The 25,812-nt window shown below is 52.5% G+C and overlaps 1 protein-coding gene across 5 annotated transcripts in view; it reads left to right on the top strand.

Moving 5' to 3' along the window:
• gmip (GEM interacting protein) overlaps nucleotides 1-25,556 on the top strand; it is an 88,923-nt gene extending 63,367 nt beyond the window's left edge. For 4 of the 5 annotated variants that reach the window (XM_067973172.1, XM_067973171.1, XM_067973174.1 and 1 more), the window contains 14 exons: nucleotides 635-715; nucleotides 2,125-2,319; nucleotides 6,032-6,169; nucleotides 7,082-7,272; nucleotides 7,390-7,496; nucleotides 10,580-10,681; nucleotides 12,624-12,716; nucleotides 14,149-14,312; nucleotides 15,727-15,915; nucleotides 16,910-17,047; nucleotides 18,349-18,569; nucleotides 20,047-20,344; nucleotides 23,211-23,331; nucleotides 24,351-25,556. In XM_067973172.1, the coding sequence (XP_067829273.1) occupies nucleotides 635-715; nucleotides 2,125-2,319; nucleotides 6,032-6,169; nucleotides 7,082-7,272; nucleotides 7,390-7,496; nucleotides 10,580-10,681; nucleotides 12,624-12,716; nucleotides 14,149-14,312; nucleotides 15,727-15,915; nucleotides 16,910-17,047; nucleotides 18,349-18,569; nucleotides 20,047-20,344; nucleotides 23,211-23,331; nucleotides 24,351-25,240 (2,928 nt within the window). In that variant the 3' untranslated portion in view covers nucleotides 25,241-25,556. The remainder of the gene's footprint in view (nucleotides 1-634; nucleotides 716-2,124; nucleotides 2,320-6,031; nucleotides 6,170-7,081; nucleotides 7,273-7,389; nucleotides 7,497-10,579; nucleotides 10,682-12,623; nucleotides 12,717-14,148; nucleotides 14,313-15,726; nucleotides 15,916-16,909; nucleotides 17,048-18,348; nucleotides 18,570-20,046; nucleotides 20,345-23,210; nucleotides 23,332-24,350) is intronic. The other variant, XM_067973173.1, reaches the window with a different exon arrangement.
• The last annotated feature ends 256 nt before the right edge of the window (nucleotides 25,557-25,812 follow it).

The raw sequence follows: 25,812 nt of genomic DNA, 5'->3' as shown, positions 1-25,812 counted from the left end.
AAAAGAGCAGCAGAGGTGAGGTAAGTCGGGAAGTAACGATTCGGTGACGTCGTGCTTGGGTTTTAAAAGCCTGTAGGAGGAAGGGAAGACTGAAAGAGGTGAGGAGTTCCTTCCTGGAGACACTGACTTCTCCCTCTGGTGCTCTCTCCAAAATGGCCATGTGTTAGCCCGAGTTACCTTTTCGCCCATAGTGGGCATCGCAGGTGCCTGATTCTATCCTCACGACATGTCCAATCAACCACTGCTAGATTCAGCATCCTGCCGTAGAGCTTCGAACGCCTACAGGGGAAATAAGCCAGGCGCTGTCTGAGGCCCTCTGTCCAAGTGCAAACAGAAATCCAATCTGCACCTTGCAGCGGGGTGGGGGGGTCACTGGATAGTAATCAGGAGAGCTAGGCGGGGCCCTTGGCTGATTTACCCCCTCCCTAACCCAGGGTCACTGCGGGAGGTGAGGAATTCTGTAGGAAGCACCCCGAGTGCCTCGTGAGTGAGATCTGTATTGACTGGGATTTAGAGCTAACTTTAGACCTGCTCCGTCCCACGACAAACTGGTCGCACATTCACCCACTGAGCCCTCTAGGGAGCTGTGGTTTATTTTTAAAAACAAGATTCTCCCTTTTTTTTGTGCCAACAGCCTCTGATGACGAGAAAAAACGAGGTGGAGAAAGGTCGCCGAGACTGCAAGGAGCAGTGGCAGAGGGAACAGCGCAAAATGGTGAGTCAAACATTGCTGGCAAAGTACATCACCCAGGCTGTGCCCCCCCAAGAGCGTGCCCGCAGGCTGTGCCCCCCCCAGAGCGTGCCCGCAGGCTGCGCCCCCCCCCCCCGAGAGTGCCCGCAGGCTGCGCCCCCCCCAAGAGCGTGCCCGCAGGCTGCGCCCCCCCCGCCAAGAGAGTGCCCGCAGGCTGCGCCCCCCCGCCAAGAGAGTGCCCGCAGGCTGCGCCCCCCCGCCAAGAGAGTGCCCGCAGGCTGCGCCCCCCCCCAAGAGCGTGCCCGCAGGCTGCGCCCCCCCCCAAGAGCGTGCCCGCAGGCTGCGCCCCCCCCCAAGAGTGCCCGCAGGCTGCGCCCCCCCCAAGAGCGTGCCCGCAGGCTGCGCCCCCCCCCAAGAGCATGCCCGCAGGCTGCGCCCCCCCGCCAAGAGAGTGCCCGCAGGCTGCACCCCCCCCCAAGAGAGTGCCCGCAGGCTGCGCCCCCCCGCCAAGAGAGTGCCCGCAGGCTGCGCCCCCCCGCCAAGAGAGTGCCCGCAGGCTGCGCCCCCCCCCAAGAGAGTGCCCGCAGGCTGCGCCCCCCCCCCCAAGAGCGTGCCCGCAGGCTGCGTCATGGACAAGTGCCGACATCGACATCCACACACACTCACCCTTCAGCTGGCATTACCTATGAGAGTGGGAACCAGGCCTGATTTTGTTTTGCCCCCCCCCCCGCTGCCCAATAGTCACTGAGGTCAATTGTAGTTAAAGGGAGAAGCTTTCTTTTAAAAAAAAGCACAGCTCCCATGAGAGCTCAGTCGGTAAATTGTGCCGCTGTCCCACTGCCCAACTGTGCTGGCAGTGCCCCGCCCCTTCCCAAGATCAACTAACTCAGCGCAGACTGGGACCAAACCTGTCTCTGTCAGTTTGGCTCAGTTGGCAGCACTCTCACCTCTAAGTTAGACGGTTGTGAGTTCGAGTCCCACTCCAGGACTGGAGCACATAATCCAGGCTGACAGTACAGTACTGGGAGAGTGTTGCACGATCGGAGGATTCAGACGTCAGATGAGGCCCCTGTCTGCCCCATCACGTGGGGCACTGTATCTCCCCAGTGTCCTGGCCAACAAAAACCAGATTCATTGATTGTTTATCTCATTTACTCTTTGTGGGATCTTGCTGTGCTTAAATTGACTGAGGCGTATCCCTACATTACGTTAGTAACTGCACTTCAAAAAGTGCTTACGTGAACCACTTTGAGGACGTGATAAGATGCAATATAAAAGCGGGACTGTTGGCTCGCACCTACTGACCCGCACAGGAGAGAGCAAGGCAATCCGTTAAAAACGTCGGCGTGTCGGCAATGATGGAGCTGAATGAGTGAAGGAGGTACAGCGGGGTGGCTGGTGACCTGAGCCTGTCGTCTTGTTCCGTTCTGCAGCATGACGCGCTGACAGCGCTGCGGAAGTCGAAGCAGGCGTACCTCCAGCGCTGCGAGGATTTCGAAAAGGCGAAGCTGCACAGCGCCAAGGCCGAGGAGGAGCAGCAGTCGCTGAGCGTGAGCGGCGCCAGCCCGGGTAACACCAGCAAACACCTGGAGAAACGCAGGCGGTCCAAGGACGAGGCGCAGGTGAAGGTGAGCGAGGGCGCCTCGCGGTGGGTGGGGGGGTTAGGGGGCTGGCTGAATGTATTCCTGGAAGTTTCATCAGCAGGACTGTCGGGTGAGGAGAGATTGGGTCGACTCGGCCTGTATTCACTCGAGTTTAGAAGAATGAGAGGGGATCTCATTGAAACGTATAAAATTCTGACAGGGCTGGACAGACTGGATGCAGGGAGGATGTTTCCTCTGGCTGGGGGGTCCAGAACGAGGGGTCACAGTCTCAGGATATGCGGTAGGACATTTAGGACTGAGATGAGGAGAAATTTCTTCACTCAGAGGGTGGTGAACCTGTGGAATTCTCTACCACAGAAGGCTGTGGAGGCCAAGTCACTGAATATATTTAAGAAGGAGCAAGATAGATTTCTAGACACAAAAGGCATCAAGGGGTATGGGGAGAGAGCGGGAATATGGTATTGAGATAGAGGATCAGCCATGATCATACTGAATGGCAGAGCAGGCTCGAAGGGCCGAATGGCCTACCCCTGCTCCTATTTTCTATGTTTCTATCACATGACCTCCTGCCTCCAACTGCCCCGCCCCCACCATTGGTCGCCCGACACGTCCATCCTCACGGTGCCCCGTGGCCAATTGGAAAGCGGAAAGACTCTTCGTTACCCAATTGGATGATTCTTGGCTGTCAGTCAAACAACCTGTTTTCCCAACCTCCGATATTTTTATAACTAATAAACAGAAGTGTTCAAAGAAAATGAAAGAAATTACTCTTATTTTAATGCCCCTATGATTTTTCTCCTGGGTGTTTGCTCGCGGTGTCCTGGAGATTAATCTTCAATTCCTGGAGACTCCAGGCCAATCCTGGAGACTCCAGGCCAATCCTGGAGACTCCAGGCCAATCCTGGAGGGTTGGCGACCTTACATGGGGGTAGGGGGGAGATTCAGCGGCAGTCTGACCAGTAGCAGTACGGGGCAGTATTGTAGCATGTGGTGGTAGGATGCGAGTTTGCTAACTCGGCCTTGTTGGGAAGGTTCTGAGCAGAGGGCAGATCCTTCTCCAGAACAAGGCATCGTATCCTAGCAACACCTGGTTATAGCACAGCAATATTTGAGGCCTAGCAGTAGGATGTTCAGCCTGCTTTCTGTCAGAGAATAGTGGCTGATACAAGAAGCCCTAAAGGGGAGGAAACTTTTTTTTAATATGAGAGAAAATAATTTGTTTATAAGAATTTTGCAAGAGGAAATCTCCTCAACCGTCTCTGTTCCAAGGAGAACAACCCCAGCTTCTCCAGTCTATCCACGTAACTAAAATCCCTCATCCCTGGAATCATTCCAGTGAATCTCTTCTGCACCCTCTCGAAGGCCTTCACATCTTTCCTAAAGTGCGGTGCCCAGAACTGAACACAATACTCCAGTTGTGGTCAAATCTGTGTTTTATAAAGGTTCATCATGACTTCCATACTTTTGTACTCTGTGCCTCTATTTATAAAGCCCAGGATCCCGTATGCTTTTTTAACCGCTTTCTCAAACTTCCCTGCCACCTTCAATGATTTGTGTACATACACCCCCAGATCTCTCTGTTCCTGTACCCCTTTTAGCGTTGTGCCCTCTAGTTTATATTGCCTCTCCTCATCCTTCCCACCGAAATGATAGGATTGCTAAGTCTTGCTGGAGTCTTCGTCATACGACCACCCGTCTCCAACTGTCCCATCCAATCAAACAGCCTTTTTCCCCATCTCCAATATTTATATAACTAATAAATGAAAGTATCAGAGATGGATTTTTCTCCTGGGTGTTGCTGGCAGCAGTGTCCAGGTGACTGATCTTTAATTCCTGGAGACTCCAGGACAATCCTGGAGGGTTGGCAACCCTAGCAGTCGATGGGTTAAATAATTGCACCTTTGAATTGTCACCGTTTCTAGTGGGAGGCTCACCAATGCTGGGAAGCAGTAGATAGGCTGCGGCCACATGACTTAGGCCTGGAGGACAAGGAATCTTTTGTGGTTGACCAGGAAACGAAAGAGTTTTTTTTTACTGGGGGTGGGTGTGTTTGAATTTGAGGTGCCATGTGACATGGCACTGGGTAGTGTGGGATACTGAGCCAAACAGACCAGGAACGTTCCTGCGTTCAACCCTCAGCCTGTGCTGATTTTTTTTTAATTCTTTGTGTGGAAAGATCCGGAAAGCCCAGATGTTTTATCTTCTATCTCCTCCTCCTCCTCCTCCTCCTCCTCCTCCTCTGCCCCCCCCCCCATAAAGTGCAGACGCTGGCTGGCCTCTGAATATCCACGGACAATGCTACTTCGCCCAAATCACCATTCTCCATGTGTGAGTCCACACAGTGAATGTCATCAAGCTATTTGACCTTGGGGGGCATCACAAGGGGAAGTGGGTGACAATCAGGGGCGGGAAGGGCGGCTAATTTAATTTTTGCCCCGCTGCCCCCTGCAGCCGAGGGACATTTCGGCCAAATTTAGCAACCCCACCGCTGCCATAGATGAGATCAGTTAACCCTGTGCAGGCCGGGAACCTCCTGGGTCTGTGCGGCTCAGGACCACACTGGGCGGCGTATTCAACCATCGAGCCACCGCGGCCACTCACTATTAAAGTGCAGCACCTCCTTTCTGGCTGTGGGAGGCCACATTAGTTGCCTGGTGACCAAATTAATCAAAACTATCACTGTGGGGGGGGTTGCATGCGGGCGGAACCTGCAGTTCAAAGATGGCCAATGTCAACAAATAGCAGAGCGACTGGGATCCAGAGCTGGAACAGGCCAAAAGCGCCCCACGGGGCCTGTGATGGAGGCCCTTTTAATTTATTTCCACGAGAGTCATTTGTAATTGTTTTTCACTCTTTCTTTCTATCCGCCTGCCTCTGCTCCAACTCAGCCTACAGCCACAGGCCCCATACTCTGCAAATGCCTCCCGAAACCCCTCTCCTCCTTTTAAGACTCTCCTGAAAATGCACCCCTCCCACCAGACCTGTCGTCACCCCTCCTAATATCTCCTCATTGTCTGACTACAGCTCTGTGAAGCACCTTGGAATGTTTTTCTGACTCTTGTGGAAATAAATTAAAAGGGCCTCCATCACAGGCCCTGCCCTTTTGGCCTGTTCCAGCTCTGGATCCCAGTCACTCCGCTATTTGTTCACATTGGCCATCTTTAAAGGCACTATATAAATGCACGTAATGTTCCTCTCTTTATCTATCTTTTTTTCTCTGTGTAACATTCTCTCGCCTCTCGACGTTTTTCTGTGGAAGCAGATTCAATTGTGAGTTCGTTTTTTACTCCTTTCTGGGTACAGTTCCACAATGTATTATATGTGAGTCGAGACAGTGGCATGCTATTTGACCACTGTAGGCGTCACAGCTGAGCTGTCAACCTCTCTGATTTATTTATCTCCCCTTCCCCAACCCAGGGGGGCAAACCACAGCTCTGGTCAGTGTACAGGAGGCCCCTCGGGTTTTATTTTCTCAGTCAATTACCGGATCGGGTTCCAGAGGCCTTGGGAGGCCAGTTTTCTGGGGCGAGGGTCTCTGCTCCACAGGCCGTTCTCTTGGGCCTCTGACAGAGAGGGAAAGCACGTTGCATCGCGCTGAGTTTGAACTGAAGTGCAGTCTCACAGTGGACAAGCCGGTGCTCCACTCAGTTACACCATACAGTACCTGGCGACGTATTCATCCCAACGGCTTTTCAGTGCTAAGCTCGCTGTGTTTCTCCTCCCCCTCCCCTGCTAGGTTCAGGAGACTGAACATCAATACAAAAGCTGTGTCATCGAGGCCAACTTCAGGCGTAAGGAGCTGGAGAGGATGAAAGTGAGGATCATCACACAGCTTCGCAAACTCATTGACCAGGGCGACCTCACACTGAAAGCGGTGAGACCAACAACTGACATTTTTTTGCTCTCACTCTGTCACACACTCACTCTCCAGCTCTCTCCTTCCTTATTCTCACTCGCACTCTCCTCCACTGCCTCACCCTCACACATTCTCTCTCTCGCCTTCACTTTCCCACCCTTGCCCTCTCTCTGACAGTCTCTCACTCTGTCAGTCTCTTTCTCTCTCTCTCACGCTCTATCTCCCGCTCTATCCTCTCGCTATCTCTCCATCCTGTCACTGTCCCCCTCTGTACTCTGACGCTCCTCCCTGGCCCTCCTGCGAGGGTTCACTTTCAAAAACAGCCCCTGTCACCTGGACAGGTCGATTTTCTCCCACGGGGCTCCACCAGTAACACTGTCTCCTGACTCGGCCCGTTAACAGAAGGTGCTCAGTCACAAAGCCCATCTGGTAGTTCGGCAAATGTCGTCCCGATTGAGGCCACTCTGGGCACTGAACCCATAACGAGCGGTGAGCTCAGATCTGAAGCTATCTGAACATGTAATCAAATTTACCTCTTACTCACCTTCTTAATAGCTTAATGTACCACTGAGCCATCCTGTATGGTGCCCAGGGTGGAGTTCGCTGACCAGAGCTGGGATTTGCCCCCCTGTGTTGGGGAAGGTGAGATAAATAAATCAGACAGGATGACAGCTCAGCTGTGATGCCTACAGTGGTCAAATAGCATGCCACTGTCTCGACTCACATATAATACATTGTGGAACTGTGTAGGCAAGGAGGTATTTGATGGGACAGTGCGGCCTGCACTGGTGCCTGAAGTGGAAATTGGTCCATCCTTCACACAGACGTCCCTCAACTCATTGATTTCGCTGGGAAGCAAGGGATCTTGAATTACTATGGTTACAGACCTGGATCAGCCAAATCTAACCTTCCCTATATTGGTCTCACCAGGTCTCTGTGAACCTGTTCCAAATGCAGCAGGAGCAGATCGAGCAAGCGCCATTTGCCTTTCAGTCACTGCACGAGAATATCAAACCTTACGAACCCGGCCAGAAATATCTCGAGTATATTCAAAACCTGGACAAGAAGGTGCTGAAGGTGGAGACGTATGAATTTGAGGAGTTTGCTACACCCAGCAGGAGGTCAGTGATGCAGTCGGAGTGTGTGGTTTGGCCCATTGGGATTCTGTACAGTGGGGTTGAACGGGAGGGTTTGGTCCATTGGTAAACTGTATGTTAATTTTTTTTTTAAACTTTCAGGTCCTCCCCTACTGTAAGAAGGAAAAGTGGTGCCATCTTGTTCCATCGATCGTCAACATCCTCCAGTGACCTCCCGAGTTTGACAGACGAGGCTGAAAGCAAACTCAGTAAGTTGATGACAGCGGTTTTCAAAAGCAGGGAAGCCTGAGTTATAGAAACATAGAAACTAGGAGCAGGAGTAGGCCATTCGGCCCCTCGAGCCTGCTCCGCCATTCAATATGATCATGGCTGATCCTCTATCTCAATACCATTTTCCCGCTCTCTCCCCATACCCCTTAATGTCTTTTGTGTCTAGAAATCGATCTAGCTTCTTAAATATATTCAGTGACTTGACCTCCACAGCCTTCTGTGGTAGAGAATTCCACAGGTTCACCACCCTCTGAGTGAAGAAATTTCTCCTCATCTCAGTCCTAAATGTCCTACCCCGTATCCTGAGACTGTGACCCCTCGTTCTGGACCCACCCCCCCAGCCAGGGGAAATATCCTCCCTGCATCCAGTCTGTCTAGCCCTGTCAGAATTTTATACGTTTCAATGAGATCCCCTCTCATTCTGCTAAACTCGAGTGAATACAGGCCGAGTCGACCCAATCTCTGAGGGGACGGGAGAGGAGTCCTCATGGGCCAGTGAAGGGACCAATTAGAAGGGATTGAACTCCTTCGAAAATAAGAAGGTTCTAGAACTTGGTTCCACGTTGAAATTTGCAGCTTATTCCTCAAATTTGTTTCTCCAATCGAAAATTTCCGCGAGAATCTGTTGGGAAAAGGGGACAGGAGAGACCTGTAGACCCTGCTGTGGGGGGGGTGGGGGGGAATCTGTATTGCCCAGTCCCACCCTCCAACACATCTCCCATGTCAACCAGCCTGGGGAGAGCTACTTTCCGGCTCTGGTCAGTTGGGGCGGGACGAGCAGTCTTTTGGGAGAGCGCCAGGAGACCAGGGTGAGCCTGCCGACACTCTCGCCCCTCCCGTCCCCACCCCCACATCGATCGCCTCCCCGCCCCGGGCAGTACTCCCACCGCCACCACTCACGGGCAGGAATTTGTTGAGCAGCCCCGATATTGCGCCTCTGCCTTTCCTTTTGGACTGATACACAGCGGTGTCTCGGCACAAAGAGCTGAATTCGTCAACGGATTCCTTCGAAGAGGAGCTGGGCAGGTATCTGCTTGATAGTGGCACTGGAAGTTTCACACGGATAACGTACAGACCGAGAGAGGACTGGACGCACAACGACTCCTGTCCTGCTGCGGTGGGGATTGTTGTAGCAGGAGAAGGCTGAATAACGCAGGGTGAGATGGGGCTGAATGTTCGGGAATTTTGGTTAATTTCATTTGAGAATCAGAAAATACTCGAAGGGGACAAATTTGCAGGGCTCTGGGGAAAGGGCAGGGGAGTGGGACTGATTGGATAGCTCTTCCAAAGAGCCGGCACAGGCACGATGGGCTGAATGGCCTCCTTCTGAGCGTATCATTCGATGATCCTATAGAAGAGAGAGAACTTGTATTTTTATAATGCCTTATCAAATCTCAGAAAGTAAGACTTGCATTTATATAGCGCCTTTCACGACCTCAGGATGACCCAAAGCTCTTTACAGCCAATGAAGTACTTTTTTTTTGAAGTATAATTACTGCTATAGTTAGGAAACGCGGCAGCCAATTTGCGCACAGCAAGATCCCACAAACAGCCATGAAATAATGACCGGATAATCTGCTTTACTGATGTTAGTTGAGGGATAAATATTGGCCGGGACACCGGGGAGAACTCCCCTGCTCTTCTTCGAATAGTGCCATGGGATCTTTTACCTCCACTTGAGAGGGCAGACGGGGCCTCAGATTAACGACTCATCCGATAGACGGCACCTCTGGCCGTGCAGCACTCCCTCACTGGGAGTGTCCGTCTAGATTTTGTGTTCGTGTCTCTGTAGTGGGTCTTGAACCCACGACCTTCTGACTCAGTCAAGAATGCTGCCCGCTGAGCCACATATCAAAGCACTTCACAAAAATAACTTACTGTGAAGCACGCTCACTGTTACATTTGCAAATGCAGCACCAATTTGTGCACAGCAAGATCCCCCACAAACAGCAATGAGATGAATGACCAATTAGTCTGTTTTTGGTGGTGTTGGTGTCAGGATGTATGTTGGCTAGGACACAAGGAGAAGGCCCCTGCTCCTCTTCCAATAATGCCATTGGATTTGCAGCATCCGCCTGAAAAGGTGGTCAGGGCCTCAGTTTAACGCCTCACCCGACGACTGTGCAGCACTCCCTCGGTACTACACCGAAATCTCAGCCTAGATTATGAGCTGAAGTCCGAGAGTGGGGCTTGGACCCAGGACCACCTGACTCGGAGGCGAGAGTGCCCCCAGAGCCAAAGCTGACACAAGGTTTGCTGCTTTACCCCCCAGACTGGACCAGCCATATAAATCCTGTGGCTACAAGAGCAGGTCAGAGGCTGGGTATTCTGCGGCGAGTGACTCACCTCCTGACTCCCCAAAGCCTTTCCACCATTTACAAGGCACAAGTCAGGAGTGTGATGGGATACTCTCCACTTGCCTGGATGAGTGCAGCTCCAACAACACTCAAGAAGATCGACACCATCCAGGACAAAGCAGCCCGCTCGATTGGCACCCCATCCACCACCCTAAACATTCACTCCCTTCACCACCGGCGCACAGTGGCTGCAGTGTGTACCATCCACAGGATGCACTGCAGCAACTCGCCAAGGCTTCTTCGACAGCACTTCCCAAACCCGCGACCTCTACCACCTAGAAGGACAAGGGCAGCAGGTACAAGGGAACAACACCACCTGCACGTTCCCCTCCAAGTCACACACCATCCTGACTTGGAAATATATCGCCGTTCCTTCATCGTCACTGGGTCAAAATCCTGGAACTCCCTTCCTAACAGCACTGTGGGAGAACCGTCACCACACGGACTGCAGCGGTTCAAGAAGGCGGCTCACCACCACCTTCTCAAGGGCAATTAGGGATGGGCAATAAATGCCAGCCTCGCCAGCGACGCCCACATCCCATGAACAAATATAAAAAAAACTCAACTATAATCAGTGCGATTGAGAAGGGTTATTGAGACCACTGGAGCGGGTGTAATGGCTCTTGTTATTAATCTATTCTTCCGATTCTCGCCATGCCCCCAGCAGCTCATCCCCATTCTGTGCTTTTCTTTTATTATTGCAGTGTTTCGTAACGCAGCCGGGAGCAAGCCTGGCTTAAGTGATTCAGAAACCACGGGAGCCAACAGTGAGCTGCGCTCCTTTGATTCCCCGATGTCCAGTCCAGGTATGTGTCAGCGCGAGTCGTCTGGTAGCAGGTGCTGTGGGGACTTAGTTACAGCATTTAAATTTTAATAAATCCTCAGCATGTGTTTTCAGTAACTTACCTCGGGCAGGTTCCACCATTGGTTCATTGGGTTAATGGTACCTTGCCACACAGAGCAGGAAGGCCTCAGGTCTGTCGCTGAGCTCAACAGGGAGTGGTGGTTGGGAGCAATGCAATTGAAGTTTAGCATCCTGTTTTCGGAATCAGCCTGTTCCCTGATCTATATGCAGTGGATGTGAATGCATTTCAGCTGAGGACAGGATTAGGCCACCCACTGTCGAATAGCTTGCCGGCACACTCTCTGGGCTCAAAACACAAGGAACAGGCACTTAGCTGTGGGATCGGAGAACGGTGGAACCTGTAGCCCAGCGAGAGTCGGCATCTTTGGGAGGAGAGGAGCATCCATGTAGGGAGCTCTTGGAAACCAGTCCAGCTCCCATTTAAAAGAACATGGATGTCTGAGATCCTGTAGTGTCTCAGATATGCAGGACGAGGAGTGGCAGAGTCTAGGGCTACCCTGTGAGTACGCTGACCAAGTGTTAACACTGTAACTTTGTTTGCTTTTAAAAAATGATTTGTAAAGTTGCACCAAAGTTCCAGTGCGTTGGCACGTCTTGGGGCCCACTGGATTGCAGTTTTCATGGGAAAATGGGAATAAATTGCGGAACACAACCTCCCCCCGCCTCCCCACACTCCGAAATACTGGGTAACGTCCTGCAATAAACATAATGTGATTTATTCAGTCACCATACGGTGGCCTCATTCAGGGTATGAGAGGGGGAATATGTTACACTACTGGGCCCGATTGTACAGGCAGGCACATTTCTCCACCAGTCACTTGCGTCAGGAGATTGCGGGCGAGGCGGACTTGAAAACTTGTCCACTGTACTTGAGATGCACGGAGGACCCCCTTTGCAGGTCTATTAATTAGGGCAGGGTTGTTTGTCTGGCCTTTATATCTAGAGGACTGGGGTACAAGGGGGCAGAAGTTATGCTGCAGCTATACAAAACCCTGGTTAGACCGCACCTGGAGTACTGTGAGCAGTTCTGGGCACCGCACCTTCGGAAGGACATATTGGCCTTGGAGGGAGTGCAGTGTAGGTTTACTAGAATGATACCCGGACTTCAAGGGTTAAGTTACGAGGAGAGATTACACAAATTGGGGTTGTATTCTCTGGAGTTTCGAAGGTTAAGGGGTGATCTGATCGAAGTTTATAAGATATTAAGGGGAACGGATAGGGTGGATAGAGAGAAACTATTTCCGCTGGTTGGGGATTCTAGGAGTAGGGGGCACAGTCTAAAAATTAGAGCCAGACCTTTCAGGAGTGAGATTAGAAAACATTTCTACACACAAAGGGTGGTAGAAGTTTGGAACTCTCTTCCGCAAACGGCAATTGATACTAGCTCAATTGCTAAATTTAAATCTGAGATAGATAGCTTTGTGGCAACCAAAGGTATTAAGGGATATGGGCCAAAGGCAGGTATATGGAGTTAGATCACAGATCAGCCATGATCTTATCAAATGGCGGAGCGGGCTCGAGGGGCTGAATGGCCTACTCCTGTTCCTATATCAACAGGGCTGGGTTCAAACCCTGCCAGGGTGGGGCGGGGGTTCAGGGTCAGGGATGAAAAGATGAGCACAAATGAGAACTGGTTCATCCCTCGGATCGTCCCCACACCGTAATGTCCAGCTGCCTCTTGACAGTGTCTACCCCCTCGGGCGCTGGTTTGAGGAGGTGCTGCCCTGTCCCTTTTGAGATGTGAGAGGGGCGATTGGGCCACCCAGTTTCCAGCTTTGCCCCAGTTCTTGGCGCGAATGCGATAGTGCAGCTGGCCATCAGAATCGGATTTGCTTCAGTCATGGTTGAATGCTTAAAAAAAACTTTGTATTTTGCCTTCTCAGCTCACTTTGGTAGGAAATTACCAAAAGCCATAACTTCAGGGATGTCTCCAGATGATTTGGAAGAGGGGGATGGGAACCAGTTGCAGGATAATGGTATGTAACAGGGGCTAATTTTAAAGGATAAGGCATTTGAAAATCGAATCAGGTTGGATCTCCGAGTATCTCTAATTGTTAAATTCATAACAAAATGTCTAAATGAAGGTGGTCGAGCTTCGCGCCTGATGTTTGGAGAAAATTGGTGCAAATTGTGTGATGTTATCAAAGCCGACTTGCCGATGGCCTGGGCAGGAAAACTCCATTTTCCAGCCAGCCTGGGGCAGACTGCTTTCCAGCAACCCCCCCTCCCAACAGCCCGCTGACACTCGCTGTCTGGGCTCACAGGAGAAATGGGGGGAGGCACCAGTGAATATGGCAGCTCGGCAGCACCTCCCCTGCGTAAGACGGGGAGGATGAGAGGGATGGGGGAGGGAGAGAGGTAGGTATCAAGAATGGGGAAGGGGTAAATAGGTGTGTCAGAAAAGGGGGAAATTAGAGGGAGGGGAGAGGGATAAGAGGAAAGAAGGGAGAGAAAGGGGAAAAGAGGGGATGACAGAAGGGGATAAGAGCAGAGGTGAGAGAGAAGACGGGATGAGAGAAAGGCGGAAAAGAGAGGGGAGTACTGTGTACAGTTTTGGTCTCCATACCTAAGGAAGGTTATACTTACCTTAGAGGGAGTGCTACGAAGGTTCACTAGATTGATTCTGGGATGAGAGGGGTGTCCTATGAGGAGAGATTGAGTAGAATGGGCCTATACTCTCTGGAGTTTAGGAGAATGAGAGGTGATCTCATTGTAACATAGAAGATTCTGAGAGGGCTCGACAGGCTGTTTCCCCTGGCTGGAGAGTCTAGAACTAGGGGGCATAGTCTCGAGAAAGGGGTCGGCCATTTAAGACTGAGATGAGGAGGAATTACTTCACTCAGAGGGTTGTGAATCTTTGGAATTTTCTACCCCAGAGGGCTGCGGATGCTGAGTCACTGAGTATATTCAAGGCTGAGATCGATAGATTTTTGGACTCTAGGGGAATCAAGGAATATGGGGATCGGGCAGGAAAGTGGAGTTGAGATAAATCAGCCATGATCTTATTGAATAGCGGAGCAGGCTCGAGGGGCCGTATGGCCTACTCCTGCTCCTGTTTCTTACGTTCTTAGGAAGGGGAAAAGAGTGGAGATGAGAGAGGTAAGGGGGAAGAGGGGATGAGAGAAAGGAGTGGGAGAGAAAGAAGGGGAAAAAGTAGGGGATGAGACAGAGGGGAGGGGAAAGGGGGGGTTGAGTGAGAATGATGGACGAGAGGGTCTTAGCAAGATGGAGAGAGGGAGAGAAAGGGGGAAGGAAAAGAGGGGAGATAGGAGTGCGAGGGAAGGGAGAGGGACAGAGAGAGAAGAGGGGTGAAAGCGATGGCAAAGAGGGAGGGAGGGAATGAGAGGGAAAGAAATAGGAGGGAGGAATATAAATCAAGACTCCATTTATCTTAAAAACTTCTTTCAGACTTGACTGACTTGACCAATGAAAGTTCTGGAACACCAGGGCCCTTCAAGAATGTCTCACTCTCCAAAGCAGCACAGACACACCGACTACGGAAACTCAAAGCCCCGACCAAATGCCGAGAGTGTGACGGCCGCATCATGGTGAATGGCGCTGAGTGTGAGGAGGTGAGAGCCACCTGGTTAGTTAGTACTGACCGCGGGCACGGCTGAGAGCAATCTGAGGTTCGGGCACAAACCCGTGGCTTCGGTCGTTTAATCCTGCTCCACTGGAACTCGGATCAGTGGATTGAAAACTTTGAGGAAAGGAGTCACTGCTGGTTCGGGGTGGGTGGGGGGGGGGGTATAAATGAACAGCGGAGGGTGGTCCCAATCCAGAACCATCCCTGGTCTGTATTGTGTTAGCTGATCTCTGCTAGTAAGGTGGTAGAAACATAGAAAATAGGAGCAGGAGTAGGCCATTCGGCCCTTCGAGCCTGCTCCGCCATTCAATATGATCATGGCTGATCCTCTATCTCAATACCATATTCCCGCTCTCTCCCCATACCCCCATTTTGTGTTTAGAAATCTATCTAGCTCCTTCTTAAATATATTCAGTGACTTGGCCTCCACAGCCTTCTGTGGTAGAGAATTCCACAGGTTCACCACCCTCTGAGTGAAGAAATTTCTCCTCATCTCAGTCCTAAATGTCCTACCCCGTATCCTGAGACTGTGACCCCTCGTTCTGGGCCCTCCAGCCAGGGGAAACATCCTGCCTGCATCTAGTCTGTCCAGGTAGGGTTGGATTGCCCTGCGCTAGGCTTCCACTCCTGACTGGCTATCTGGTGACTTTCTCCCCTTGCTGGAGTGTGTGTGTGTTTGTGTGCGGATGCTGGGTGAGAGCAAGATCGGCTCTGCCGCGAGGCCCTCACGATAGAATAGCCTGCCAGCAGTCGTGTAATAAATGGCTGCTCGGGAGGGATCCCAGCGGGCGCCCGAGGAACTGCACTCCAGCCGAGAATTGGGGCCTTCAGAGGAAAATTGAGAGGGGAAGAAACCGGTCTGAAGATTTGAGATTCTGCCCTTGTAGCTTTTTCTCCCTGCTGCGGGTACAGGTTATTGACATGTTCCTGATGTACCCTCGGCCCAGAACCCACCCCCTGGTGGGAGCTGCGTCTGGGATCTTCTAGCTGCTGTCTACATGCAGGAGCCCGAAGGCCTCCAGCCCCGAGGATCTGATGGGCCCTTGTTAGATTGAGAGCCGCCTCACTTTGCTGCTCTCTCAGACCATTAGGTCTGGGGATGGTACCAGGTGGACTTTGGTACCAGACTTCTGGCAAACCTGAGGCTAGAGAGCTGGGGACACCTCCTCCTCCTTTACATTGCCGCAATGATGCAGCATCATTAGTCCCTTTGTGCCAGTAACGGAGTGTTCTCCAGGCACGTACAAGAAGAATTTAGAGGCCTTTGTTGAAAGCAAACTTGTGTACTGCTAATCCCACTCCAAGCTGTGTATTCCTCGGTGGCAGACTTCGGGGCTTGGCCCGTGCTGAGTGTTTGAGTTGCTGTATTGTGCCCTTACTCTGGTGTTTACTGTTCACAGTGCTACCTGGCGTGTCACAGGAAATGCCTCGAGTCGGTTGCCATATTGTGCGGGCATCGAAAGCTGCAGAACAAGGTGTCTCTGTTTGGAGTCGACTTGGCGCAGGCTCCGAGGGAGACGGCTGATGAGGTGCCCTTCATCATCAGAAAATGCACAGAGGAGATAGAGGGACGGGCACTGAGTCTACAGGTAGGGGCATCCCGGGCAGGAGCACGGAGATAGGGAGACGGGCACTGAGTCTACAGGTAGGGGCATCCCGGGCAGGGGCACGGAGATAGGGAGACGGGCACTGAGTCTACAGGTTGGGACATCCTGGGAAGGAGCACGGAGATAGGGAGACGGGCACTGAGTCTACAGGTAGGGGCATCCCGGGCAGGGGCACGGAGATAGGGAGACGGGCACTGAGTCTACAGGTTGGGACATCCCGGGAAGGAGCACGGAGATAGGGAGATGGGCACTGAGTCTACAGGTAGGGGCATCCCGGGCAGGAGCACGGAGATAGGGAGACGGGCACTGAGTCTACAGGTAGGGGCATCCCGGGCAGGAGCACGGAGATAGGGAGACGGGCACTGAGTCTACAGGTAGGGGCATCCCGGGCAGGGGCACGGAGATAGGGAGACGGGCACTGAGTCTACAGGTTGGGACATCCTGGGAAGGAGCACGGAGATAGGGAGATGGGCACTGAGTCTACAGGTAGGGGCATCCCGGGCAGGAGCACAGAGATAGGGAGATGGGCTCTGAGTCTACAGAGAGGGGCATCCCGGGCAGGAGCACGGAGATAGGGAGACGGGCACTGAGTCTACAAGTAGGGTGCCTCGGGCAGGGGCACGGAGCTAGGGAGACGGGCACTGAGTCTACAGAGAGGAAGCCTGGCGGACACTTACCACCACCAATGATAGTTGGCCAAGTGTGCCAGTCTTCCCCTTCCCCCAGAGCTGTGTACCTGTTTCCCCTCCCCCAAGGGGCAAATGTACCAGTCAACCCTCCCCCCACCCCAGGGTGACTGTACCAGTCTCCCTCCCCATCCTCAGTTACATAAGAAAGCATTGCCCCATCCCATCATTCCACGACCCCCTGCTATCACACCCCACTCTGACTGTCCAGCTGTTTTCTCCTTTCAGTAATTTCCATTTTGATGTCGGAGTGTTGTGGTACAAAGCTTGTTCCTCTTCTGATATTTCAGGGAATCTATCGGGTGAACGGGTCGAAGATACGCATCTCCAAACTCCGCCAGTCCTTCGAGAATGGGAGGGATCTCACTGACATGTCCGAGAACTCTCCTCACGACATCACCAACGTGTTAACCCTGTACCTTCGAGAGGTGAGCCGCAACACTGAGCTTCCACACACAGTCCGATCCATCATCCTCAAAGCGGCATATCCGGGGAAATAACGGCGCGAGCTCCGGGGGGGCCGGGCGGGCTGACGGCGCGAGATCCGGGCGCTGGGCGGGATGAGGGCGCGAGCTCTGGGGGGCCGGGCGGGATGAGGGCGCGAGCTCCGGGGGGCCGGGCAGGATGAGGGCGCGAGATCCGGGGGGCCGGGCGGGATGAGGGCGCGAGATCCGGGCGCTGGGCGGGATGAGGGCGCGAGCTCCGGGGGGCCGGGCGGGATGAGGGCGCGAGCTCCGGGGGGCCGGGCGGGATGAGGGCGCGAGATCTGGGGGCCGGGCGCCGGGCGGGCTGACGGCACGAGCTTTTTTTGCCCTAATGGCAGGAATGCCCGTTCTGTTGATGTGCACTAGAATGAACTCACACGGGGAGTGGGAGTTAAACCAGGGCCCGTGAACCGTGACAACTCAGTCCTTTTGCTCTTATAAAGGGTGATGCCACGCTCCAGCACTGCGGGCAGTCGCACACCCCCAGGGACGCCTCTTGGGATATCGCGGGTGCGGAGCTGTGATTTTCCATCTCCGTCGCGGAGTCACCCCTACTCATTTTTTACTGGCTGGTTTGTTGTTTGCATTTCATGGGCCTAGAGGTTTGGAAAGGCCTAATCTTGGCACGGTTGCTTCATTGATAAATAAATCCTAAATCAGAACACCAAGATCCGTTACTTTCAGCAACTTGAGGTCCTGGGAATTAATGGCGACGGGGACATAAACTTTATTTAGGCCCCTGAAGCTCTATAGTGCCTCCTAAAGACAAGAAGGTCTGGGCACTCCTGCACCAGCCAGAGACAAACTGACAACAGATGAGAAGATCAAATTATTGGTGTTGATGAAATGCTGTAAGTCAGAATAAAATGATGTTGGAGCTCCCACTGTAGACTTACGGGGGTACTGAGTCACACAGACCAGGAGGTCCACTCTGTACCGAGTCAGCTGGTTTCAGCCTTGGGGGTACCTCTCCTAGGTTGGGGGAGAGGGAGGTTGGTGGGGGGTGTTTATCAGCTTTCCCGAAACTCCTGCTGGAAGTGCGGGTGTTGGGATTAGGCTGAGCCGTGATGGCCCCCTCACCTAGTCGAATATCCCGCTGACGCGCGCGGTCTAGGCCCGCTCATTAAGTTGGCAATTTAGCCGCAATACTGGGCAGTACCAGCAAATGGTGGGGGGAGGGCCAGGGAGATGTTAGTGAAAAATTGTTTTAAGATTGTGCTTTTTAATTTTTTTTTTCTTTGAAGCTCCCCGAGCCGGTGGTTCTCTTCAGCCTCTACGACGATTTTATGGAATTTGCCAAAGAGTTACAGCAGGCCTGTGAGAAGCTGAAGGACGGTCAGGCCAAGGGAACGCTGGTGGCCACCGAGAAAGTGGCTCAGCTCATCCAGCAGGCCAAGGCATTGCTGCAGAATCTCCCGGCCTCCAATTACAACACTCTGGAGCACATCATTGGGCACCTCCACAGGTAGGCCCGGGGCCTGCTACTCACTTAGTGGGGAGAGGCAATTCTCTTCACTATGGACTCAACGGATATAAAATGCAAGGGATCGTAACAGGTTTGGTAGTGTTACATAAGAGATAGGAGCAGGAGTAGGCCATACGGCCCCTCGAGCCTGCTCCGCCATTCAGTAAGATCATGGCTGATCTTCGACCTCAGCTCCGCTTTCCTGTCTGATCCCCGTATGGTGCCAGAAAACTGGAAGTTGTGAGTTCCAATTCCACCATGGCAACCGGTTCACTAATGTCCTTGAGGGGAGGGATATTTCTAACCAGTTTGGCCTACACCTGATTCCAACCCCACACTATGTGGTTGACTGCTAATGTGCTCGGTGTAATAAACGTGGCCTCGCAGGTGAGCTCAAAGTTGGCTGCGATGCCTTCCATGGAGGGTCAGCCTGCTGACCGCCACTGTCCAGGCTTGTGCATAAAGAGCGCTATGGAACCCATACCCCATCGAGAGGTCAGCTCCTTTAGGACAGCCTTTATAAGAGGAAAAACTGATATATTGAGTGCTGTCCTTGGGGACATGGGCAAGGCTGTACTAACGCATTGTGGCACAGAGTGCCAGAGTCTGCTCTCATGGTGCCACCCTGACCAGGTACTCATCTCTGCTGTGCCATCGTTGGGGTAGTGGAAGCTGGTGGGGGTGAGGGGGTGAGCTCGGTGACATAAAGACTGAGTGGAAGGAGGGAATATTGCAGGTTGAGTCTGCCAGGACACTGCCCCATCACCAGTTCCATGAAGGAGCTGAATGCCAGTGTAAGGCGGTAAAGGGTTTCCCTGCAGGTCTACAATTGTTGAACCAGCACTGATTTAAGAGTTTATATTAGTTGAGACTCAATTTGCAGAGAGTGCAGTGGGTTAACGGGAGGTGGTGTCTTTGCTGTCTGGGTGAGAGCCTCTGCTTGGTTGTTGGATTCCCAGCTAACCGGCTCCTTAACTGTCGAGTGAGACCGACATCCATTTTGGACACCAAATTGTCTCACAATCCACCTTACAGCCACCTGCATCGGTCTGGGCACAATGGGTGTCTAATTCTGAATCTTGAATGCCTATTGAGAGGCCTCTGCAGGGCTTCCCCAACTGACTAACCTGTGGAACGAGTTAGCTGGTCTCGGGTGGGGTGGGTGGGGGCGGGCAGAAGAGTTACACTTGGTCTCCGGGCCGAGGCGGTTAAAAATCAGCTCCCGATCGCTACCCATTGCCCCCCGCTGGAAAGTGGCGTCTGCCTGAGGACAGGACTGCAGGCTCAGCTGTGAAGTCCGTTACGGTCGAATAGCCTGCCAACACCATCCGTCTGGGCTCACGCGTGAAGAATGGCCACTTGAGTGAGGTCCCAGAGGGCAGTGGGTGCCTATAAAAACCATCCCTGTGTGTAGGGTGGGGGAATGGTTATAAACCTCTGTGTTGATTGCCTCAAAATCGATCTCTCTTTCTCTTAGAGTGGCAGAACGATGCGAAGAAAACAAGATGTCATCTAATAACCTGGGAATAATCTTTGGCCCAACGCTGATTAGGCCGCAGGCTCTGGAGGGTACAATCTCAATGATTTCCCTGGTGAACTCTGAGCACCAGGCTCAAGTTGTAGACTTCCTCATCATGCAATACAATCAGATCTTTGAGACCGAGCAAGGCCTCAAGTCTTGGCCCCTCTTACCCAAGAATTCCCCGTTGGAAACTATGGTAAACCAAGCGGAGGAGGAACTGAGCTCAGCAAAGGGCAGGTGCAAATCCTCCGAGGTACAGTGTTATCGAATTAACCCAATAAGGACAAAGTGTCAGCTTGGCTCAGTGGGTAGCACTCCTCTCAGTGCCACCCCCTATCCTGGTCCTACTGCTGGTGGAAATGGTTGAATCACTGCATCCTGTGGGTGGAACATTGGAGAGAGCAGTTCCCATCAACAGTGCACAGTGGTTAGAATCACTTCCGCTGGCAGCAGAACTCCTGTAGGGATGGCACTGAGGGGGGAGAGAGGAGAGGATAGGTGGGAATGGACTGGGAAACGGGACGAGGGAAATGGGAACGAAAAGGAGAGGGAAGGGGAATTGGCTGAGAATGAAAGGGCAGAGGGAAAGGATAGGAATGAAGGAGGGGGGAAAAGGAGAGGAAAGGGAGGAATGGATGGGAATAAAGGGGAGGGGCATTGGATTAGAATGAAGGGGAGGGGCCATGGATGGGAAAGAAGTGAAGAAAATGGGGAATGGATGGGAAAGATGGGGCATGGATGGGAAAGATGGGGCAGGGGCCATAGTTGGGAATGAAGGTGGAATGGATGGGAAAGAAGGGGGGAGAGTGAAGGGGGAATAATGGGAATGAAGAGGAGAGGGAAGTTGGAAGTGATGCTTTTAGGGAAAAGGAGAAGTGGAAGCAGAGCTTTAGGGGAGGTTGGAGGGTGGGGGGGATGGGAGGGTGCCAGCATGAAGTGGGGGAGGGAGGGTGGGGGGGGATGGGAGGGTGCCAGCATGAAGTGGGGGAGGGTGGGTGGGGGGGATGGGAGGGTGCCAGCATGAAGTGGGGGATGGGAGGGTGGGGGGGATGGGAGGGTGCCAGCATGAAGTGGGGGAGGGAGGGTGGGGGGGATGGGAGGGTGGGGGGGATGGGAGGGTGCCGGGTGCCAGCATCAGTTTTGCCTGAGTGGAGGGTTTGAAGAGTTGCCAGTATCTGTAACGGGGAGTTAGATGGGTGCAGTGTCTGGGGTGGTGCAGAGATTGGAGTGAGCGTGAGGTAACTTTTGGGGAAGTGATAGCCTGGTTGGGCTGTTGGAAGTCCAGATGTCACTGTGTTTTTCCTTTTTCTAGATTAATTGTTCCATTTAAAAAGTGTTTAAAATTAACCAGGGTCCATAATTTTTAATTTAAAAATTCAAAATTTTCTAGGTGAGCCTCCCCAATCCCCCCTAAAAATGCACCATGTTGCGCCACAAACACATTGATTTTCCCCTTCAGGCTTTAAAGTACCGACATTTATCCTCCAGATACAGTGAAGGAATGTCAGGTATTCAGCAGCAGAAGGTACGAAGCCCGTTCTCACAGGTCAGATGCTTACAATCGAGGCGGACACTTCAGTGCAGTACATTGTCAGAGGTGCCCTCTTTCCGATGAGGTGTTAAACCGAGGCCCTCTGTGTCTGTTGAGGTGGATGTAAAAGATCCCATGGCTCTATTTGGAGACCAGGGAGTTCCTCACATCCTGACATGCCTTTATCCCTCAACCAATCCCATTGCAAACAGATTATTTTAACGCACTGCTGTTTGCACGATCTTGCTCTGCACAAATTGGCTGCCACGTTTGCCTACATAACGACAGTGACTACACATCATGAGCTGTGCAGCACCCTGGGACGTGTGAGAGGTGTGATAAGACACTATATGAATGCACATTCGTCCTTTCCCGTATCGCCCTGTGCAGTGACCCACCCGAGCACCTTAACCAATCCCTTGTAAGATTCAAAGAATTTACAGGATAATGATATACAGAAGAACGTAATCAATGTCTTCAACCCCAAAGGTGCTCGTTCTCACTGGGCTACAGGTCCCAGCTTCTGCCCAATAGCTTATCCAGTGGCCATTCTTCAGTGAATGCTGGCTGTGCGTCCGTGAGGGGCATCACAGCCGAGCCTCAACCCGTCCTCATCTGACATCCACACAACGATGGACGTGCACACCTGCACTTCCAATGGGAGTGACTAAGTGCGAGACCTCTGGATGACTTGTTTTTCCCACCTCTCCCCGAGCTCAAAGGCATTGAGGCCAAATGCAGTAGCTCCACAGCCACCTCAGTTAACTTGACACATAGGAACAGGAGTAGGCCATTCAGCCCCTCGTGCCTGCTCCGCCATTTGATAAGATCATGGCTGATCTGTGATCTAACTCCATATACCTGCCTTTGGCCCATATCCCTTAATACCTTTGGTTGCCAAAAAAGCTATCTATCTCAGATTTAAATTTAGCAATTGAGCTAGTATCAATTGCCGTTTGCGGAAGAGAGTTCCAAACTTCGACCACCCTTTGTGTGTAGAAATGTTTTCTAATCTCGCTCCTGAAAGGTCTGGCTCTAATTTTTAGACTGTGCCCCCTACTCCTAGAATCCCCAACCAGCGGAAATAGTTTCTCTCTATCCACCCTATCTGTTCCCCTTAATATTTTATAAACTTCGATCAGGTCACCCCTTAACCTTCGAAACTCCAGAGAATACAACCCCAATTTGTGTAATCTCTCCTCGTAACTTAACCCTTGAAGTCCGGGTATCATTCTAGTAAACCTACGCTGCACTCCCTCCAAGGCCAATATGTCCTTCCGAAGGTGCGGTGCCCAGAACTGCTCTCAGTACTCCAGGTGCGGTCTAACCAGGGTTTTGTATAGCTGCAGCATAACTTCTGCCCCCTTGTACTCTAGTCCTCTAGATATAAAGGCCAGCATTCCATTTGCCTTATTGATTATTTTCTGCACCTGTTCATGACACAGGCTGGGGAACGGAAAGTAGATCCTCCCTGGTCAGTGAATATAGGGGAGAGGGGGCGGCTTGGGTATATGGGGAACGTCACTGGTAAATCTGGGTGACTACTGCTGTCCACCTTGTGTTCACTGCTTCACCTCTCCTGCTGCAGAGTCTGGCTCTGAAGAGACATTCGAGTGAAGGGTACGTGTCGGACAAATCCTCATCGAACGAAGCGCTCGATGACTCTCGAGACCAACGGAGAGAGAGCTCTGGTAGCAGTGACACGGCAGGTGTGTGATGGAGCCTCGGCTCTCACTGTGTGTGAGTGAGTGAGTGTGAGAGTGAACAAACAGAAGGGTAAAGGGCAGTGAATCTGGGGATCAAGAGCTTTGCATGTGGGTTCCAGTCTTGGATATTCTCCGAAAGAGAGCTGTGTTGGGAGGTGTCAGAATCACATTTGGGTCCGGGTTTAGATTATAAAAGGAGTCATTCAGATCCGAAAGGCAGTTGCAAGAATGACTAGGCTGATCACTAGTCTCAGGGACTGAGGGCACACTTGAGAAACTTCGGCTTTTCAGCCATGAAAGGAGGCCGCAGTTAGGACCTTAAAATAGTACATTGCCTGCAGTGTCGCCCGCAGTCAGTGAATAAATGAAAGGTTATAATTTAATATACAAAATGGCAACGGAGTTGGGAGAGAATTCAGAAACGTGCTCTGCAGCACCACCAAATGGCCAGAGCCTGTAACTTCATTGTTACAGACAACTGTTTACATACAGGAATTCCATTCTAAATACAAAATTAAGCGTTGACATAAAAATGTGACCAAAAATCATAACAGTAATATACAGATACACAATAGTAAATGGTATAGGAAAGATAATGCTAGGACACTATTTCAAATTAAACTGAGAGAGGAGGATCTGGGAGCTCAGGGACAAGCACAGTAACAATTGCCTTTCTGTAGCACCTTTAACGTTGAAAGAAAAAAGTTCCAAGGCGCTTCTCAGAGGCAAAGAAGGAAAGATTAGGCAGGATGACTAAAAGCTTGGTCAAAGAGGTGGGTTTTAAGGAAGGTCTTAACGGTGGAGAGGAACAGGGGTTTCGGGAGGCAATTGCAGAGAGTGGGGTCCAGACAGCGGAAGGCACGGCTGCCCGCCCCTCTTTCTCGGGTACCTTCTTACCTCCAACACCCCCCCCCCCCCTCTCTCCCTCTCACCCTGTGTGACCTACGGTCCTTGTTGACAGTTTTGGTTTCTGGGGCTCTTCCCCCCCCTGAAGACCCGCCATTAATACCCCCTTCCTTCAGCTGCAGGCTCGGCGGATGCAACGAGAAGGGTCTCGGACGACTCGCAGTCCCTGGACGGGCAGGATTCGGAATGTGACAGCAACGCCGACCCCTCGCCGCGCTGCACCTTCAGTCGGCAGCTGGGGAAATACCAGCGGTACGGCCAGGCCAAAACCCGGCCCGTCATCCCCAAGCCCTCGGCTCTTCCCAACATCACGGCAAACGTGCCCTCGGCGGCGGAGGAGGAGTGTCCCGAACTCCACGCGGCTAATGGCGGCGCGGCGGGAGCGGGCACGGAGACGGAGAGGAGAGCGCGGAGTAAAACGGCCGGCAGTAGCCGCAGCTCGTCGCCGGACGGCGGCACCTTGCGGCGATCGGGCGGCAAGCACAAACGGTTCGAGATGACGGTCGGGACGGCCAGGCTCGTGTCGAAGCTGCAAGACAGGAGGCGGGTGGAGAGCAACGAGACCGTCGCGGTTCAGAGTGGGGGCGCGACCCAAGGCGGCGGCGGCGCGGCGGCGGCCGGGCTCCAACGCGCCTCGGACGGGGACAGAGCCAGTGAGGCCGCGGCGGAGCAGCCGGGGGGCCTCGAAACAGAGCACGCGGCCGCAGCAACTGACGACGCGGAGTGGCCGGGGGGCCCGGAAACGGAGCGCGCGGCCGCAGCAACCGCCGATGACCGGCCGGGGGGCCCGGAAACGGAGTGTCCGCAGCACGCGGCCGCCGCCGATGACCGGCCGGGGGGCCCGGAAACGGAGCGTCCGCAGCACGCGGCCGCCCAACGCAACACGAACCAATCAAACAACGTGTGGCGCGAGCGCGCGCTCCCGCAGCACGAGGAGGCAGGGCGGGCGCTGCACGTGCTGCGTTATCAGCAGAGCCTCGAGGCAAGGGAGGCCCACTTTGTGTGAATGGTGGGGAGGGGGCGGGGCCTCGTGAGCGCGCCGACCTCTTGTCACCTGCTGACCTCTGACCTCATCATGGCGACTGTCCAACGAACTGCAAGAACGGTTGAGACAGCGGGAGAAGAGAAAATGGACGCCGTCTTTAACAGTGAAGAAGACGCTTCTCAGGAGCCCAGTCAAAGTATTTCATGTATATTTTTCCAAACTCTTTTCTATCCTAAAAGACTCAAATGTTCTCCTCTCGTGCCATGTTTCCAACGCTTTACCTCAAGCTGTGTTTTTTTTTTATATTGCATCGATATAAATTTCAAAAAAGATTTAACCGCTTTTCTTTAATTATATTATGTTGACATCACCGGTTGAGTCTGGGCAATTATTAATGGGACTCCACTCACCCACGGCTGTTTTAAGTTGCTCATGTGGAGGGTAGACCTGGTTGGTTTTCAGCGGCCTGTTTCCCTGTTGTAATTATGATTGTGTTACTGGATTAATAACCCAGCGAACGCGAGCTCAGATCCCACCAGGACAGCTCGAGAATTATAATCCAGTTTTTAAAACCTGGAAATAAAAAGCTGGCA

This window comes from Heptranchias perlo, chromosome 37 (genome assembly GCF_035084215.1).
Source record: "Heptranchias perlo isolate sHepPer1 chromosome 37, sHepPer1.hap1, whole genome shotgun sequence".
Taxonomy (NCBI): Eukaryota; Metazoa; Chordata; class Chondrichthyes; order Hexanchiformes; family Hexanchidae; genus Heptranchias; species Heptranchias perlo.
Note: the sequence above shows the minus strand (reverse complement) of the source record. Positions and strands in the feature narration are given on the sequence as shown.